The 16,425-nt window shown below is 45.6% G+C and overlaps 1 protein-coding gene across 1 annotated transcript in view; it reads right to left on the bottom strand.

The window, feature by feature from the left end:
* nebl (nebulette) overlaps nt 1-16,425 on the bottom strand; it is an 84,935-nt gene that overhangs the window by 57,957 nt on the left and 10,553 nt on the right. The window contains exon 3 of the mRNA XM_070852994.1: nt 4,432-4,516. Within this exon, the coding sequence (XP_070709095.1) occupies nt 4,432-4,516 (85 nt within the window). The remainder of the gene's footprint in view (nt 1-4,431; nt 4,517-16,425) is intronic.

Genomic DNA, 16,425 nt, shown 5'->3' with positions numbered 1-16,425 from the left:
TAACAGGTGGTGGTGGTGAACTAGAAGAGTATCTGAAGGTGGATTTGAGCCCACACAGAAGAAATAATTACACCACTCAGCATCCGGGCAGACCACAGCTCCAATCACCTCCACGCTGCGTGACAGGAACTTTAAATATGCTGGAATAGCTCCTCATACATGTGCAGCGGTATGAAGAAAAGAGGCTTTTGTTTCTGAGCTTAGAAAGTGACTCAGACACGTTTCTGAGTGGGCATGTATGGGTGGGTAGGATCTGTTGTTTGTCATATGTAGACATTATAATGTGGATTAAACCTCAGTATTTGGAGTACTTCTGTATTTTGTCAGCAGAATCGAGGATCTGAAAGTGTGTGAAAACACGTTGGTCTCTCAACAAAGCTGTTTTGCTGAACTTCGGACCATAATGCACCTTGTTCCGGTCGTCCCTCCTTAAATGTATTAAATTTGGCTTTGAACAGTCTTTTTAAATGACTCTTCGATCAGATATTTACTTATTTAAATGATCATTTTGCTCAATTAAAGTCCAAGAATCTGTTTACACATCTCAGTCTGCACACACACACAACCATACCACAACCTCACTGCTGCTCAAAGAACCAGTTTCATACCACACTATCATTCTCCATCTATCTGTGATCCAGTAACAGAGGCCTGTTGCTGCGTAACAGCCTGGTTTATATTTCCTACAGTAAGGTACTGGGACTAATTGGTGTTTTGGCAGCAGGACTGAAAGTAATCAGTAAAAGGACGCATGCAATGTGCTCATCTCAGCCGGGAACTTCACGAACGTCAGCAAAGAATCAAGCTGAAGTGAAACCCCAAAATGAAAGAGGCACATTGGAGGGTTTTACGGCAGCGACAACAGAGCAGCAGGCGGTCGTTTCTTCCTCTGGTCCTGCCTGCACTTCAGTTTGACCTTCAGAGGAAACACTGCGGCTCATTTAGACATAAAGTCATCCTGCTGGTGTCTATCAGTCGTCAGCAACAGCCCATTAGCCCCCAGAACGGAGTTACATAAGGCTGCAAACTGCAGAAATATGACTCAGACAGCCAGGGTGTGTGTGTTCTGCTATTCTGCTCGCACGGTGATTGTCATCGTTCTCAGTACTAAGCCGATTAAATCCACATTCATCGGTCACAGGCTCCCTGCAGAGCTGAAATAACAAGCTAACAAGCTAAACCACACACACACACACACACACACACAGGAAAACAAAATATTCAAGCATGAAAACATTTGGGGCGTTTTGGGGAGTGAACCTGAGTCACTCTTCAGCGCAGGAGGAGGAATCTGATGAAGGCTGGACCTGCAGGATGAGAGACCTGATGGAGGGAGGATCTAACGCTGGACGGAGCTGTAGGAGGACAGACTTTGAGGAGGAGGGATCTGATGGAGGAGGACACGTGTGGAGCAGGGATTCCCAAAGTACGGTGCGAAGATTAAACCTTTATTTACACGTTTCCTTTGTAAAACTGCGTCCATCTTCTCTCATATCGAGCCTCGGAGTGTGTGTGTGTGTGTGTGTGTGTGTGTGTGTGTGTGTGTGTGCCTCCTCTTCGTTAAAAGTGACAGCTTGTGCATAACTTCATTGTAATTTCTTAAAAACGTTGTTGCAGTGTGGTTCCAGGTTCATTTAAATCCACATTGCTGCGACCTATTGTCTTTGATGTGGTCTGAACGTTTGGTGAAACTCCGAACCGAATGTGGCGATAATTAGACGATGTGCTTCTTCTAAAGGGAGGTGCATCAGCCTGGATGTAGAAGGGGGGGGTCCTGGCCTTGAACGTTTGGGAACCCCTGATCTAAAAGCTAAGTGATGGGATTCATCATGGCTGAAGACGAGGAGTGGTATAACGTGGGCCCTCTGTGATCTGGTGGAGGAGGAACCCGACCAAGGAGGGGGATCTTCATCTTCAGAGATCTGATTGAGGCCGATCTGACGGAGGAGGGATGTGATCTGATGAATTCGTGTCAGCAGCTGCTTCGGCTGTGAGACAGACACCTCTTGACGTGACCGGGTCACGTGATCACGTCACGACCGCCCCTCTGTACACAAACACAAGTAGGTCAGTGCTGAGCATGTGGGGGTTTTCCCACTGTGTGTACACACACTCACTCAGCCCGCCCTCATTGTCTATCACAATCAGCTTCCTGCAGCAGGACTTGAAAGCTTTGGCACTAATATGAAGTGAATTCAACATCACCTCCAGGGACGTCAGGCATGTGGATGGGAAAAGCTAAAGAAGAGGAGGAGGAGGAAGAGGAGGAAGGTGTAACGGTGAAACGAGGACAAACACAGAGCACGTCACAACCTGCACCATCAAAACTATTTCCACATGTGGTGCTGCAAATGTAGGATCTAACCTGCATCCTAAAGGCTTTCTGGGTAGTCAGCTTGGCTCTCACGCCCCTGTTTTATTTTGTAGTAGCCGTTTCATTGTTCTGCCTGACTTCCTGCCTGTCTGCATCTCCTCCTTGTTGGACTCACCTTCATACAGCAGCACTGATCCTTCTTCTTTCTCACTGGTTACTTCCTGGGTTTTTTGCTACCTGCTGTAAAATAAATGAGTGATTAAAAATGTCTTCATGCAAATCCAAAAGTTTTGAAACCGAAAGCTTCAAATCCAGAAGTGTGAGCTGAATCTGGTGTGTGGGACCTGAGTGATCGTTAGCTCTACTGAAAGTGGATCCTGCCAAGCTGTCACTCACATCGACTGGCCAATGGTCTTGCACCTTTCAGCGTAGGTCCCGCCCACCAGATTCAGTTCAACAACAAACTAAAACTTTTGTATTTGCATGAATGCATTTTTAATCACAAATGTATCTCACATGCCTCAAAACGACGTCCACGAACCAGTGGAAGACGTGACGGAGGCCACATCCACTTCTTCGATACGGTCTATGTGGCTTCAGTGTGTTTGACAGTCTCCTGAAGCTGGACTCCTGTCCACAACAACTGGTTAAAAACAGGTACCGGGAGACTAATGTGGAAAAGCAGGAGGAGACGGTGAAGGAAGATGCTGATTCAAAAGAGCTGTTTGTGTTTTTGGATGCCAACGCTGAAGTTTTAGATATTAAACGTATTATTATCATTATTCTGCTGTGAAAGCAACTTATCGTGACGGACGGTGGGATGTGAAAGCTCGACAGAAGAAATGCCTAAAAGAAGCCTAAAATACATCAGAGCCAGCGTTTAAAGGACTGGATATTGAAATCATCAAACATGAACAGGTGGGGAAAGACAGACATAAAGAGGCAGAGGGAGACGGGGACAGAATAAATGAATGTGTAAATCTCGGGTCTGTAAATGACAAGCTGGTAATAAACAGGCTTTTTTTTTTATTATGAGGGACGCAAACACACACATAAACACACATCCCATGAAAAAAAACAGCATGTGCCCTTCTGCTGACTGCTGAGTGGACATCTGTCCTTTTGTACAGCACACACACACACACACACACACACACACACACACACACACACACACACACACACACACACACACACACACACACACACAGAGGATGAGGACATATGGCACCGAAGTGTAGCTGGTTTCTTCTCTCATACGAGCTCTTTGCATCCGTTTGTGTGTCACTAAAATCAGCACGGTGACTCATCTCGCCGTCAGGAAGCAGGAGCTGTCAGAGCGTCTTCTTCTGACACACCTGAGCGCTTGTTTTCACCTCCGTCTGGTGCCACAGGGGTGGAGATATGAGCCAGAAAGCTGCTTTAACCCACATGCCAGTCAGAAACACAAACTGGGAGCTGTGCACGCGTCTGTCAGCTTCAATACCCAGATATTCTTTGTGACCGAGATGTAACTCTCAAAAGCAAACAGGAGTCATAAACCCTTCCTCCACCTCCGCTGATGAGATTAATTATCAGAGAGTGAATCAGGGGAAACGGGGAGATCTGCTGGATCCCAGACGTCAACTTTCCCTTCAAATGCGCCGCGAATTTTAACAGAATTTTAACATAAACTAAAGTGACATAATGTGCATTTCCATCCACTCCTGTTGTGGAAATATTAGGAACTGAATGCACTGAGATGAAGAGACGGTGACGCCACTAAAGCCTCGCAGAAGAAGAGGAGGACAATAAAACCCCCAATGCTCAAGAAGAAGAAATGAAATGTCTCCCCGTCGCTCCACAGTCGCATCCTTCAGGCTGTCATTTATTTCATTGCACTTTGCACCATTTTGCTTTTGTCAATACGCCGAATTTTCCATCTTCACTCAAATTTTGGTGATGATAAGTTTTGTTTTGAGGTTGTTTTTCATATTTTCAGCTTTTCAAACTCAGTTTTTTTATGCACAGATTGAAATGCAAATAAAAACAGGTGGATGTAAACACACTTATTCAGGGGATGATTCAGCACCTGGGGCCTGCAGTGTGTGTGTGTGTGTGTGTGTGTGTGTGTCTACCTGGCTCTGCAGCTCACTCTGCTGTCTCAGTCTCAGGTTCTCCGGCGTGTCGGCCACGATGGTGAACGACGTCTTGGGGTAATGTCTGAGCAGGGAAAGAGCAGAGTTACGTCAGAGAGGAGGAGGAGGAGGAGGAGGAGGGAGAGAAGCGAGGCTCAGTCATGATGCAGAAAACTGATCAGCTTCACTCAGTCACGATGACTGGAAACCACAAAGACTAGACGTCCCACATACGAAGCCTCCACCAACATACAACAGAGGATTTTCTGTGCTGACGGCCAGAAAGGACGCGGCTTTGGATTAAGCTCTGTTTAACACCAAACTGGCATTTTAATACTGACACACACACAATGGAGGCTGTGTGGGAAAAGCATGAAGGATGTTCTGATCAGACAGAGACGCATGATTGATTGTCGTATCAATGGTTGATCCACAGAAACATAAAAATGGACGGTGAAACTTTCTACCGCCATCCTCTGGAGGTCAAGCTCAATTTTCTGAGACAAACTTTTGTCTTCTGCTCACATTTCCTGCAACACTTTCATGAATTTTCCATCTTAAATGCTCCTCAAGGTGCATTTATGCTAACTGCACCTCCAGCTTGCAGCTGCTTCTTCAAAGACCTGCAGCTGAATCTTTTGAAATGAAATAAACCAAACCAAAGAAAACAGACGAGAGGAAGCGATTCTAGCTGTGATCTCATCCTAACAGGAGTGACATCACTCTTTTGTTTTAAACAAAAACATGAGGTCCTTTTTAACAATAAAGAATGAAAAATGTCAGAGCCTTTTCCATGCTGAGAGTAAACTTAATTACCCTCCAAGATGATGACATTAGCAGGAACAATGACCCATTGAGAAGTCGAAGAATTAAAAAGCAACACCCTGCTGCTCCTCCATTCATCTCGCTCACGTGTCAGTGACCTTAAAATATACATTTAGTTCTCCGTGTCTAAAAACAGCATCAGCGAGTTTGTCTGCAGAAACACACAGAGTGAAGGACAACGGAGCGACTGCACGACGAGGCTGGAGGGAGGGAGACGCCTCCACTCTCCACCTCCAGGAACCTCCGGAGGTGTTTTCATTGTGAGCAGAGTTTATCCCAGGAACAGAAACCATCTGTGGCTCCATCAGTCATCAGTCTTTGGCCACAGTTTTCCTCAAACTCAAAATAGAAATTCACCATCACATGTAACGTCTTCCGAAAAGCTTGTCGTCTTGGCAACAAGAAACCCTTTTCACCCAAAGGACGATGCCGGGCCGACACTATCTGGACCTCATCTTCACAGATGTTCTTCTGGCTACTCTCAAACATGCTCACAACATACAAGATCTGAAAATAACAGTGCATCACACACTCGACAGGATGTGACTGAGATGACGGAGGGGACTATGGACGACCTCGCCACGCAGGATCCGACGTGGCTTCATGGGGTTAAACAACACCGAGACCGAAACACTGTGTAGTGAGAGAAAACAAAAAGCAGGAGGCTAAACGAGTCTGGACACCGTCAACTATCTGTCCTTCAGAGGGAGCTGGAGGCGAGACTTTAACTGTCAGCAGCAGCATGCTAATGCTAGCTAACATTAGCCTCAGCGGCTAGGATGTTTACCGTTGCTCAGCAACACCATCATCTGCTCCATGACCTCCGTCTGGCTGCTGCGGTCCGGCTTGGAGAGTCATGATGTTGTTACACAGATTTTGAAGCCTAGAATGTTTGAAATGATCCTGATGACGGTCCTGATGAGTCTGGAGGTCTCAGATTGGATCTGCAAAGCCCTCACGTTACCAGATAATCTGGGCCCAGCTGAGGTTCAGCAAACTCTCAAAACGTGTGCCTCAAAAGTAAAATGCTCCATTCAGGTCCTAAAATCCAAGAGCACTGGATGGATCATTTGTGAGATCCGGATCTCCAGATGCCGTGGTTTTGAATATGACCCCTCTCTGTCTGGGTCGATCACTGGTGATAATCCTTCCTCTGCTGTCTGTTATGGACGCGGTTCAGATAGTGGAAGCAATACAATTAAAAAACAAAGATGAAAAATGTGAATCACTAAAATCATTGTAGATAAAATGTTTCTTCAGCACTAAGGATGCGTCACGTCCTGCAGCTCGCTGTACATTATCTCTGACGTGTGTGCTGCAAGGAAGAGCACCGTTAAGTCTTCGCTAAATACAAACCTGTAGCACATAGATCAATATATCAGGGAGTGTTTAACTCCTGTTTAACATACTACTAGTCTGCTCTTCACTGTCCAGAGGGACGGCTGAGGAGGACATGGACTAATCACACAAACACGAGGGACTTTAAGTGAATACTAACATGAGAGTGTGTGTGTGTGTGTGTGTGTGTGTGTGTGTGTGTGTGTGTGTGTGTGAATCATCGATGCCAGCAGCGTGTTCAGCGGCACAGTTTGACCACTCCACTGAACCGTCCTTCACTCCTCTCTTCCTCCCACTTCACCTCGTTCTTCCTCCCACTCTCATTTTCACATCTGCTCTCGATCCCCCACACTCTCCCCCCTCTCTCTCTCTCCCTCCCACACACACACACACACACACACACCCTCTCTCTCTCTCTCTCTTCTGTAGATATTCAGTATATTTAGAGGGATGAGGTGTTTAGTGCCCACACAGCGTCGACGGTCTCTGAAGACGCAGCAGTTAAACTCTGTAAAGTCCCACCAAATTATCTGTATAAGATATGAGCAGTTCAACCCCTCTGATATAAGGACTCCGATATCATCCTGAAACTAAACACTTTTCTGCAACGCTGCCGACCGCAGGAATAAAACCACACAGGTTTTCTCTCACTTCCTGCTTCATCCCAGCCACTGTGTGCTAACAGGTTAGCAACAGCACCGCTATGAGGCGATAACATCAGAAACTGATGCAGCTTTGAAGGACAGAAAGTTAAAGAACATTTATTCTGAATATTTGGCTCCATCATCACATCTAAAAAGACAAACAACACGTTTTATAACCCTTTGTCTGCTAGAAACCTGAGTGGGCTGTAAATGTAATGCACTGATGATGTCACCTGTGAGAGAAACCTAACACACACACAGACACCTGACTCTCCTTACTGTAGTTTGGTGGTTTTTCTGTGGAGTTTCACATTTAAAGAGCTCCTGCAGCAGATCTTTAAACCCCACACAGGGCGTCATCATTACTGTTGTGGTGGATGCTTTGTTTCCGTCTCTGCGTTCGCTCAACAGGTATAATCACCATAATAATAATGATGGGCCGCTGTGGTCTGTCGCACGTCTGCCACTTTTAACTGATAGTTAGGAGGAGGTCACAAACAGTCATCATAATCTTCACTCGTCTGTCTGTCTGTCTGTCTGTCTGTCTGTCTGTCCACAGACAAAACAAACAGGAGTTTCACAAGACACTTTCATTTTCATAAAATGAGTGTGCCACGTCTCTAAACCTCCTGCTACCATCACTTGCTACTCGCTGCTAACTTGTCATTATAAGGTAAATGGTTGATTGCACGGTGTAACGGCTGCGTTTAGGTTGGGTCTCCTTCACTAGGCATTTCTGTAAGACACTTTTTGTTGGGCCAGAAACCACAGGTGTGGACTCGAGTCACATGACTTGGACTCGAGTCAGACTCGAGTCATGAATTTGATGACTTTAGACTCGACTTGACAAAATGTAAAGAGACTTGCAACTCGACTTGGACTTTAACATCAGTAACTCATGATTTCACTTGGACTTGACCCTTTTGACTTGAAAAGACTTGCTACTTTCCCCAAACCCAAAGATTAAAAAGTATGTTGACATGGACCGCTATATATCTATATCTGTGTGTGTGTGTGTGTGTGTGTGTGTGTGTGTGTGTACCTGAGCAAGTGCGCTGTCGGCCCGACATCCAATCAGATTAGATCCACGTTGTTTTGATCCGACAGCATCCAACCAATCAAATTACAGGACAACCAGTGAAGCGGATAAAGCAGCGCGCCAGTTGGCAAAAATGACACCAAAGATAGTTTGTTTGGGTATAAAAACTACGAGGTGGTCAACAAAAAACTAATCTCAGTATGTAAAACATGCGGGTCGAAGATTACAGACGGAGACGCAACAACTTCCAACTTTGTTCGACATTTGAAGCTGCACAAAGAACGGTAAGTTAAGCTAACACTAGCTTACAGGCTAACTAATTTAACTGCTAGCTGCAACTCACTGATAGCGTCACTTTGCCAACACGGTATATGCATCCACAGCGGGTTAGGCTGACTCGAAAGGACTTGAAACTCAAATGGTAGGACTTGGGACTTGACTTGAGACTTGTCGGTCTTGACTTGGGACTTGACTTGAGACTTGTCGGTCTTGACTTGGGACTTGACTTGAGACTCGAGGGCAAAGACTTGAGACTTACTTGTGACTTGCAAAACAATGACTTGGTCCCACCTCTGCCAGAAACAGCCGTTATATCACTCTCTGCAAACACACCAGACTCCATTAACAAAAACAGTGATTTTACCACACAGGACACGGGAGATGCTGGTAAATTGACTGTTTTGTCAATGGAGTCTGGTGTCTGTTAGCAGAGCAACGTAACAGCGGTTTGTCACACACTTAGAATAACAATCTGAGCCTGTCAGTGGCAAAACAAGCACTTTTAGTGGACCTACTGTGATCAGGATCCCCAGCAGCTTCACACCCGCTGCAAACCCATTTTGCGGTTGCCAGCTGAGGCGATCTACTGGACCAGTTCCAAGACTTTTTGTATGTAGGAGACATCTTGAACCCAAAAAGAAAGAGCAGCACTGTCCACCTGTTCTGTAAAAGAGAGAATCGTGTTTATATAATGTCTAAAGTCTTCAGAATAATCTGAAGAGGATTCTCTAAAGTCACGGCTCTATTATTCTCTGCTTCGTTCTTTGTTTCTGTCATGGCGATCTCAGAGAAAGACTTCCCGTAGAGACTTAGTCAGCCTGTCAGCCAGCTTTGAGTTTGTGTGTGTGTGAAAACTCAGGTGTTTCACTTCTGTTACCTATGGATTTATATATTCTTATATACACACACAACGCACACACTAAAAACTCATTTCGTCCTTAAGTTTCACTTCACCTGTTCCCGTCGCTACTGGCAACCATGGATGCTTTGTTCGTTTGGCGCAACCCAATCCTGTGAGACAAAGAGCTGCTCTGTGGGATATCTCACACACACACACACACACACACACACACACACACACACACACACACACACACACACACACACACACAGCTAGCCAAGGTAACTCTGTGCTGGCTGGACAAGCAGCTCCGGACAATAACTCAGTTGATGTGGAGTCGTTAACAGCCAGCTGACGTCCAGGCGCCTGCAGGAGACAAACTGGCCTGTCTGCTTGTGTCTTTACTTTTTTTTTTAACTGGCTGATGACAAAATCAAAAGGCGGACTAGAGAGAGTTTCAGGTTAAAGATTACATTTACTACATTTCAATCCTAATCTGCGCTCTGATGAAAGGACTCAGATCCTGTCAGTGAAGAAACTGAACTTTTTTTAATTCAGCCTTTAAATGCAACTGATAGTGAACACATAAACACACACGAAGCACAAAGAAACCTGACAGGAGGTGGAAATACTGAATGGGTTTGTGTCACACACACACACACACACACACACACACACACACACACACACGCAAACACACACACACACACACAAAGACAGTGTCCTTTAAACTGTTTCCAATAATACCCTCAGACACATCCTGCCTTTCTCTTACTGCTTGGTCAAGACACCAGATTTACAATGCACCAGTGTGTGTGTGTGTGTGTGTGTGTGTGTGTGTGTGTGTGTGTGTGTGTGTGTGTGTGTGTTGTGGATACAGATTTAGATTTACCATTGTCTTTAATGTTGCCGTGGCATTTGCCAAACGACGACAGTCTCCTCGCTCCCAGCAGCAGTGACGCACACAAGTCTAACTCAGCATTCAGACACAGTGTGTGTGTGTGTGTGTGTGTGTATGTGTGTGTGTGTGTGTGTGTGTGTGTGTGGTCCCAAGAGAAGCTGCCTCACCTCTGCAGACTTAAAACCAAACAATGTGAGCTTATTTGCTTCACGTCCCAATTTTGCTCCAGTTTACATGTTGATGATGTTCTGAGATGAAATGTGATAAATAAAATATATCAATAAAAGATATCAGCTCCAGTTAATAGAATAACTAAAGGTTATGACTCAGGTTTGGGACGACCAGCAGTGAACGGTCCAATCAGTGCAAACCAATTACTTTGAGCAACAAGGCAGCAGTGACTGGGTCTCAGTGATTTTGTCACCATTCTGGGATCTTGGTCAACGGAAACAAAACACTGTGATCCATCTTGCAACTAATAAACCAGCTTAGCGAAGCTGCATAAACCGGATCTGTTGCATCCAATAATGCTACGATCAACCGACTTTTGGCCTGTTGCCAGGAGATAAGCAGTCACAAACTGCTCCTCTTCCTCTCTCCTCTCTCAGTAGCTTGTAAAATGTCCCATCAGAGCAGAAGCAACCTCTAGTATCAACGTTCTTAACACATGGACTCATTATCTGTGTTATTCCTGTCCGGCCTGCGATGGAAACAGCTTTCTGCTGCCAGGTTTAGCAGGAGGCATGGCTGTTACCGTGGCCGTCACTGTGGCTGAACCAGGCTGGCTGCGCCGCGGGGGCCGAGCCGGTGACACCACGGTCCTCGGCCCTCCTCGCTGTCAACAACAACACGGGCAGCACATGGACAGGAGGACGGCGCCACGTGTTCAGCTACAGGAGCACAGGAGGCGCTGGAGCTCCTTCACAAACTGACATGAAGCAACACGGATGCTCGTTTTGGTGAATCACCGTGAGCGAGACGGATGAAGAGGAGGAAGAGAGGGCAGCGGTGGCAGCTGAATGTGTGCATGAGTGTGTTTTTCTTTGCATGTGTGTGTGTGTGTGTGTTCTTGCTGGTCAGTCTGGCTTCCTTCCATCTTCCTGCTTCGGTGTTGATGAAACTCTCAGTGTGGGCTCAAGACAGACTTGGCTCCTGTAAACCTCACTGACAGTTCAGCAGCAAAACAGAAAAATCAAGGGCACAAACTGTATCTACTGTACGCTGAACGACTGTCACAGCATCAATATCACAATTTACATCCAGGGAATAAAAGCCAGTTATATATATGAGGATTATTTTGTGTTAAAACTACATGAGAATATGCAGAAACACACGATTTTAGCAGCAGCAGATGTTTGATGCTTCATGTTTCATTCTTTAAAGATATACTCTATTGATTTCTATCTTTTAGCCTTAAGATGTAATAATTTAGGAAACTAAAATATTCAAATATTGGTGGAGATGTAGAGCAGAGAAGACACATGTGGGTCAACATCAGAGGACAACAGGAAATGTGTATTATGTTATAAAGCGAAACACAACCAGCCTTTTGCTGAATGCTGGCGTGCTCACAGTAACGTTAATTACGGTGCACTGCCCCTGTTAAATAAACTAATAGATGAATCAAAATGTCGACCTCACGGTGACGCTAGAGGGAAGGTCAGAGGAGAGAGTCAGCAGGATCCACCCGCTGAGGACCGTGAATGTCTGGACCAAACTGGGTGGGTGATACGCGCGACGAGTCAAACCATAAAACGCAACCGAGCAAGAAAAAGCTCCAGCAAGCAGCTAAGAGAAAATATTAAACCAACAGCGATCCATAAGTCAGCTGACTGAAGAGGAAGGGAACAGAGGTCTAACACTGTAGAAGCAAGGACACACACACCTCTTCATTAGATCTCAGGTGACAGTGTGTGTGTGTGTGTGTGTGTGTGTGTGTGTGGCCATCTTGGCCCTGCTGGCAATAGATGCATTAAAGGAGCATTCCACCAATTCTACACTCTCAGACCAGTGAGCTTCATCATATAGCTCACGATAATAATATCTGTGTCGTTGTTGATGTGATAAAAGAAAAAGTGGACGTCCACAGAGGGGAGCGACCTGAACCTTCACAGGCGATGACAAAAGTTATAGTCGAGCTTTCATCGGTCGAAATGGCGAAATTAGGTCAAAACCTGTGCAGCTTGACCGCTAACTGTGTCTGTAAGTGACATAGCTGCCGTGACCTCACCTGTTGGTTTGAGGACCAGCTTCTGATTGGTTGGTCACAACATTGTCCCGCCCTAAAGCCCCTCCTCCCTCTTCCTGGTCTATCTTCCTCTAAATGGACCATCATTTACTAAACGAACATCCTGCTGTGCTGAAGAAGACTGTAAACTAGAGACTGAGAGCAGAAACTCATGAGGAAAATGTTCACTGAGCTGATAAATCAGGCTCATTTTCTCATTGACTTCCATCCAATCAGACTCCTGTTTGGAGCCAGTGGCACTGGTTTCACTTTTCAGAGCTGGAAACTACGTCCCCTTCTCTTCCACAGTCTGTGTGCTCGACACGCTGGGAAACAAAGTGCACAAATGGTGGAAATAATCACTGATGAATGCAGGATGAATATCAGCATTATTATTGATTAATTGTATGTCTTTATCAGAAAAACGACACAGAGTCAAAGGCGAAGGCAACCGTCCACCACCTAAAGATATTCAGTTTAAAATGACATGAAGCCGAAATGAGCAGCAAATCAAATAAATCGCCAGATCACTTCATCAATTAGACAGTTTGATGACATCAGCACTGAGACCAGACGAGCCACCATCAGGTGAGTACAACAGACTCAGGAGCAGACCAGGCTGATGGCTGCAGTCCACCAGGCTGGCAGTCTGTGGCCTAGTTTGACATTAGACACACTGCTGCATCTGCACCCCCCCCAGGCGTGGACTAACGCAGCGAATGAGTGGGCAGAATACAGTATGTGTGTCGCAGTAGGGGGACAGCGTGTCTGCCTGCATGAAACGTCTCCACAGGATCAATGAAAACCACCTTAATGGTCGTCTCCTCTCACCTGTAGAGATGTGAAACACTCGTGACTCCGGCCGTGTTAAACCTGCACGACTGCTTCTTATTCCACACGTGCTGCGTAGAAGCTGAGTCCAACCTGCCTGACGCTGCAGCACATGAAAGCTGCTATCTTTTATTTAGTGAGCAACCACAATGAAGCACAGATCAAATACATGCAGCATAACAGCTCTTCCCCAAAGAGCTCCTCAGAAAGATTTCAATATTTCCTAGAAGTGTCTGTAAAGTTGCTTTTTGTGCGACGGGACTCAAAAGCCTGAAGTTCTACGCAGACTCATGTTTAATTATCTCACCTTCTCGCCGACATTTAACGCTCATAACCACCTCTCGTGCTTTTCTGTTGGCGGCGGCCCCCTGATAAAAGGCCGTGACAAATGAGGGGAGTTAATTCTGGCTCTGCTTATTTAAGTAAGAGATATTCTCACCCAGAGGATTTAATAGCTGGCTGCTGGGCTGATCAGCGGCTGCGATTAGAGGAGCTGAGAACAGAAGAAACTGACTCCAGCTGTGACTGAGGAGGAGACGGAGGGAAAGAGGAAGACATGATGGAAGACGAATCAGAAACAAAGAGAGGATAGGAAGAGACGAGCAGAAGTAAACTAACTACAGACAATTTCAGATCTCCTTAAAGGCCAACTGCAGTGTTTTTTAAACCTGGGTCCTATTTTTAGACAGGATTTAGATTTAGATTTTGGTTTGCAATGACTTGTAGGTGTAAGAGTTTGTGATGTAATCCTTTGGGGCACCCACTCAAAGTAACTTATATTTGCCACTGATACGCTCAGATTGTTATTCTAAGTGTCTCTTCACCAGACTCCATTCACAAAAACAGTAATTTTACCCTGTAGAACACTGGAGTTGTTGGTCCACTTCCTCGATCAATTAGTCTGTTTGTGTTACACACATATTGTGTTGGATTAGAAGCAAACCTTTAAAACATCAATAGTCACAAAATAACAACAACAAACTAACCTATTGAGGCAGTGCTAGAACCAGCAGCTCCTGTGTTCTGTGAGATAAAATCACTGTTTTAGTGAATGGAGTCTGGTGTGTGTGCAGAGAGCGATATAACAGTATCAATAAGAGAAGCACCAAACCGTATCGGCTCTCTAATCACCGGGACAGTCGTCACATCAGTTTGCCGTCTTCTTCACTTTCCTTCATCATCATCATCATCATCATCATCATCCGACCTTTTTCTCAGGAAACAAACGTGTCAGTGTTTTTCCCAGAATAACTGCTCTGATCACATATTCAGGTGTTTCCACATGTATTTCTTTGTCGAGAGGCCAATCTCAGCTCTTTGTAGGTTAATTCACCAAAACATAACCTGGTCTTCTTTCCATGTAGCTCAGAACGCCAGGACTGCTTTTTAAACAACAAATCTCATCTAGACTCAATTACACCAAATGGAACACCGGATTATGGATTAATAATAAATGGATTATTGATTTTACAGCTGCAAACTGTGCCAGACTTCCTGCTCTTTGTTCTTAAATGCATGCACTCCTTTCAGCTACAGAGCTGCAGCTGCACAGATCTGTGACTCAACTGTATAAAGTAACAGTCTTGTCACTTTGCAAAACCAATTTGCAAAGCAAAAGCTCCAAAAATCTACCGTGACTAAAACTACTGTCTTCAGTTTTCCTCATAACAGGAAGAGGACTGAAATTCCGGACTTCCTGGAGGAACAAAAACAAGAAGTTGTACGTCAAAGGACAAAAGCTTCAGACCAGAAAATGTGCTGTACAAGTGCAGCAGACCAGAACAGGACTCAGAGCAAACCGGAGACGTCCAGGTGATGTTAGAGGCGGGTCTCAGGGTCATGGAGGCAGAGAGCCTCACTCAGCAAACTCTATCTATCAAAGAGCCCCACGTCTTTATTAAGGAGGAGGAGAAGTAACAGGAGGAGGAGGCAAAGGCAGCAAAAAGAGGAGAGACTGAAGTGGAACAGAGAGAAAACTTTTGCCGTCCTCTCCTCTGACACGACCACGACATTAACGAGGGCCTGAACTGGAGTGAATACAGATCTTTGTGGAGACACAGCACTTCGAACACCACGACACTGTCCCCACTCATCTCTCCTCACTGTCCTCCGTCTTTCTGTTCGCCCATTCATGCATGGCGCTCTCAGCCGGCCTTCCACAGAGCCGTTTCTCATCCCTCCGTCCTTCTCTTCCTCTCCCTCTGCGCCCCTCAGATCCTTCGCATGTCTATTAATTTACTTTTCTCTCTGGAAAAACACTGTGTTTAACTCTTCTTTGTTAATCTGCCTCTCTTCCCCTCCTCGCCTCCTTTCAGCAGATTCTCAGCTGCGACCATGAAAGATTAGACGGAGGGTTACATAAGTTTCCTGTCGTATCTTTCACCAGCTTTCTCTCTCTCTCTCTCTCTCTTAATATGCTGCACTCACCATCTTTGTTTCTCACAGTCGGATTTATTCTCAGTCTCCCCTCTCTCCTTTCAGCAGCTCTCCTCTCTCCCCCCTCTCTCCCTCTCTCCCTCTCTCTTTGGGAGATAGAGCCGTTTGTTTGGTGGCGTTACAGCAGGTTAACACTTCTTTTTGCCGTCACAAATGCACTGAAGCAGCTGGATTTCTTTAAAACTGCTTGTGCATGTCATGTTTGCCACCGCACATCACACAGAATCTCCCAGTTTGACTGAATGATCCAGTGCTGTTTGGTAAGATCACGAGGGAGGATCTTTAACTGTTCCCAGGAGGTGACCAACAGCTGCACACGAGCCACACTCCCATTAGAAACTTGTATTCCTTTGGTGTTTACCACGAGAGGCTGGTTCGACTCATGTCGTCTTACAGGGTTTCAGGGTTTGACTGTCTGCTGCTGTTTGGTGCATCGTCTCGATGCAGTGCAGCGGCCCGGTGCTTCGCCGTCGTTAATAACCTCTGCATTTCAACCAAAAACACCCTGAAAACTTTCCACATCCACGAACACGATCGAGTTCAGTTTTTACTGTCCGCTCTGCTCTCACGCATGAAGGAACTCATTTCTACTATTTTCATCTGGCAAAAATCCTCCATCTTATTTTTGACCTC

This window comes from Pempheris klunzingeri, chromosome 21, assembly GCF_042242105.1.
Source record: "Pempheris klunzingeri isolate RE-2024b chromosome 21, fPemKlu1.hap1, whole genome shotgun sequence".
Classification (NCBI taxonomy): domain Eukaryota; kingdom Metazoa; phylum Chordata; class Actinopteri; order Acropomatiformes; family Pempheridae; genus Pempheris; species Pempheris klunzingeri.
This window is presented reverse-complemented; position numbering and strand designations above follow the sequence as displayed.